General features: G+C 37.8%; 1 protein-coding gene across 1 annotated transcript; it reads right to left on the reverse strand.

Moving 5' to 3' along the window:
• Window positions 1–1740: 1740 nt before the first annotated feature.
• On the reverse strand, window positions 1741–3468 carry LOC110690178. Its single transcript, XM_021867011.1, has 2 exons — window positions 3348–3468; window positions 1741–3074 (listed from the first exon to the last, which is right to left on the reverse strand). Exons 1-2 carry the CDS (start codon window positions 3466–3468, stop codon window positions 1741–1743), a joined length of 1455 nt encoding a protein of 484 aa, XP_021722703.1.
• Window positions 3469–3767: the final 299 nt, after the last annotated feature.

The raw sequence follows: 3767 nt of genomic DNA on the forward strand, positions 1-3767 counted from the left end.
TGAAATAGACTACGAAAACACTTTATTTTCCATGGGGGTAGAGGTTGCTTTAGGAGAGAAAAGTTATGCAAAAATCTTCTTTGATTCCCTTCTTCCTCTTCTCAAACTTCCACTTTGCTATGACCTTATTTATGCTTCTACTAAATACTGGAATGAGATAAACCATGTTTTTAGGTTTAATGGTGGGGAGATGGTGCCAATGGTAGAAGAAATTGAAGGCCTCTTGGGTTTTTCCATGAGTGGACCATTAGTTACAACAAGAAAGTGTACTTCTACTAGTGGTTATTTACATGAGGCTTTAGGCATATCTTATCATGATGGTATGACTTTCCATCATGAATATTCCATCCTTATCAATTGTGTCCTCGAACCTTTTAAATCAAAAGGTACCAGTCTTAAACTTGATGTTTCATATGGCTCGGCACGAAGTCGAGCATGCTTGATTGCCCACATGGGTCTTTTGTTGTTCAAGGAAGATCTTGGGTTGTGTCATAACAATGTAGCTAGCTATGCACTACAAATGGTTCATGGGGGCCGATTAGGGCCATTGATCTTAGGAGAATTGATCCGACTATTGATGTTTATTATGAAGGGTGGCTTCTCAAAGATATGGGTTCTTTTAAAAGGCCAAAGATAGAGGATGAACCCTCGATCAGCAATTCGAAGAGGATTAAGGAAGAGAAATGATAAAGTCAAGAACGGAAAGATTCAAATGCCCCTTTTTTCTTTTTCTTTTTTCTTTTTTTTTTTGCACTTGAACTTTTCACGTAATAAGTCTAGGGTTTCCTTATCACTATGGGCATTTGAAGCGTTGAATTAGGATCGAATGTCATCTTATGTAACATTGTGTTTTAAGGTTGGAATTTCTCATTGGAATGAAGTTTTTCTTTAAAAGTCGACTCAATTATTGCTCTAAACTTTGACATTTGTTACTTGAAATTTAAAGTTTATGATCACGAGATCATGATTTAGAATATTTCATTTTATGAGCCCAATCATGTATTTTAACCGTAAATGAAGGTCCAAAGTTTAGACAATGACATTAAAGCCTAAATATACAATCGATATATCTAAAGGAGACGAGATTATAAAAATTTTAATTCATATGCAACCCTTAGATTGATTGAATGTCATACATTGACGAGTAATTTCCAGTGTCTTTTTTTTTTCTTTTTTTCCCGTATTGACTTGGGCATGGATACTAAGCGTAATACTTTTTGAGTTGATCAAGATTGGTGAAGTGGAGGAAAGTATCACCATTCATATCGACTAACTTTACTGCCCCGACAGGAGTGATGTGTTTGACCAAGAATCACCGTCCTGGATGTCTCTATCTCGATCTTTCTTGTTGAAGGCTCGAGCAATGCGTCGTTGGTAAAGTTGGGTATTGTGAAGAGCTTGTAACCTTCGTTCATTTGCTAAGGCAAGTTCATCATTTAGAAGTTTGAGCCATTGATCTTCAGAGATTTCACTTTCATTCATGACCTGTAAGGATTGAATTTTGATTTCTATGGGAAGGATGGGTTCCATCCCATACACCAAGGAGTAAGGAGTAGTTCCTGTTGGGGTTCGAATAGAGATTCTATACCCCAAAGAGCATACGGCAACTTGTCAGGCCATTCCCTTGTCTTTTCAGTCATTTTTGCAATTATTGTCCGAATGGTCTTATTGGCTGCTTCAACTACTCCATTGGTTTGAGGGCGATAAGGAGAAGATTGATGATGTCTAACTTTATACTTTTCAAGAGTTTCTTTCAATCATTTCAAAAGGTACTCCATAGCGACAAATAATGTTGTTTATCACGAATTTCGAGACTTGTTTTGCACCTAATTTGGAAAATGATGCTGCTTCAATCCATTTTGAAAAATAATCAATCGCTAGTAAAATGTATTGATGCCCATTTGAAGCTTTCGGATGAATTTGTCCAATGATGTCGATGCCCCAACTTGAGAATGGCCACGGTGAAGTGAGATTATGTAGTGAGACGGGTGGCATATGGTTGAGATTTGCAAAGATTTGACACTTCTTACAAGTCCTTACAAAGTGTATGCAATCTGTCTCCAAGGTGGTCCAATAATACCCGGCTCGCAAAATCTTACGAGCCAACATTCGTCCGTTCATATGTGGTCCGCATTCTCCTCCATGGATTTCTCCCATGACCTTTCGGACTTGTTCACCATGAATACACAGTTGCAAGGTTCCATCAAAACCTTTATGATACAATTGATCTTTTAATATCACAAAGTGAGCGGCTAGCCTTCGAATTTCAAGTTGATCTTTTTTATGACTCCCTTCGGGATATTCCCGAGTGGCCAAGAAATTTTTTATGTCGCTATACCAAGCATCCTCTTCATCTTGTATAGTTAATGATGCGATCATATCTTCATCCATGATCACCGGGGAACTTTTTTCTTCTACAGTTACAAACCGAACTTTAACGTTATCTTCCCAGGTTAAATTTACTGCCAGATTTGCTAGCGCGTCAGTGAACCTATTTTGTTCTCGAGGGAGATGTTTGAAATCGATTTCCTCATAGCAGGGGATAAGTTGTTGGAGATGGTCAGTATACATTTGCAACCTTTCATCTCGAACCCTCCATACTCCAATTGTTTGAGATATAATGAGGTTTGAATCACCATACACTATAAGATTTCTTACCCCTGCTTCTAAGGCTGCCTTTACACCGTAGATGCAAGCTTCATATTCAGCGGTGTTATTAGTTGTTGGAAAACTAAGTTTTATTGAAAAGGGAATATGAACTCCATGAGGATCACCATACACTATAAGATTTCTTGCCCCTGCTGCTAAGGCTGCCTTTACACCGTAGATGCAAGCTTCATATTCAGCAGTGTTATTGGTTGTTGGAAAACTAAGTTTTATTGAAAAGGGAATATGAACTCCATGAGGATCAATAAGTAACACACCTGCACCATTCCCCCTTCTATTAGATGCTCCATCAAAGTACATCTTCCATTGTGATGTATTGATGTTGAATAAATGTTCATCCGGAAAGTCATTATCGAATTCATCTCCTGATATAGGCCCATCAGCTAACGCTTCAGATATGGCTCTCCCTTTAACAGATTTTTGACTAACACATTGAATATCGAATTATGAGAGAATAGCATGCCATCTCGCAAATCTTTCACTCAGAATAGGTTTCTCAAATATATATTTGATAGGGTCTAATCTTGAGATGAGGAATGTTGTATGAGCTTGTAGATAATGTCGGAGCTTTTTTGTCGCGTAGATTAGAGCGATGCATGCCCTTTCTAAGGGAGTATATCTAGTCTCATATTCTAAGAAATTTTTTCTTAGATAATAAATAACAATTTCTTTCTTGGTACCTTCTTGATATTGCGCCAACAATCCACCCATGGCAGTTTCTGCCACTGTAAGGTACAAGAGCAAAGGTTCCCCGGGCTTGGGTGGCATCAATACTGGAGGATTAGAAAGATAATTTTTCATTGAATCAAATGAAGCTTGACACTCATCAATCCACTTTTTTGGCACATTTTTTCGAAGAAGTTTGAAGATTGGTTCACATCTAGTTGTAAGTTGTGATATGAACCTGCTGATGTACTGAATTCTTCCCAAAAAACCTCTTATTTCTTTTTCATTCTTTGGAGGAGGCAATTCCTTAATGGCCTTAACCTTATCTCAATCAACCTTGATTCCTTCTTGACTCACGATAAATCCTAGAAGTTTTCCGGAAGTTACCCTAAACACACATTTCTGGGGGTTTAATCTTAAGTTGTATTTCCGAA

This window comes from Chenopodium quinoa, unplaced genomic scaffold (genome assembly GCF_001683475.1).
Source record: "Chenopodium quinoa cultivar QQ74 unplaced genomic scaffold, ASM168347v1, whole genome shotgun sequence".
Taxonomy (NCBI): domain Eukaryota; kingdom Viridiplantae; phylum Streptophyta; class Magnoliopsida; order Caryophyllales; family Amaranthaceae; genus Chenopodium; species Chenopodium quinoa.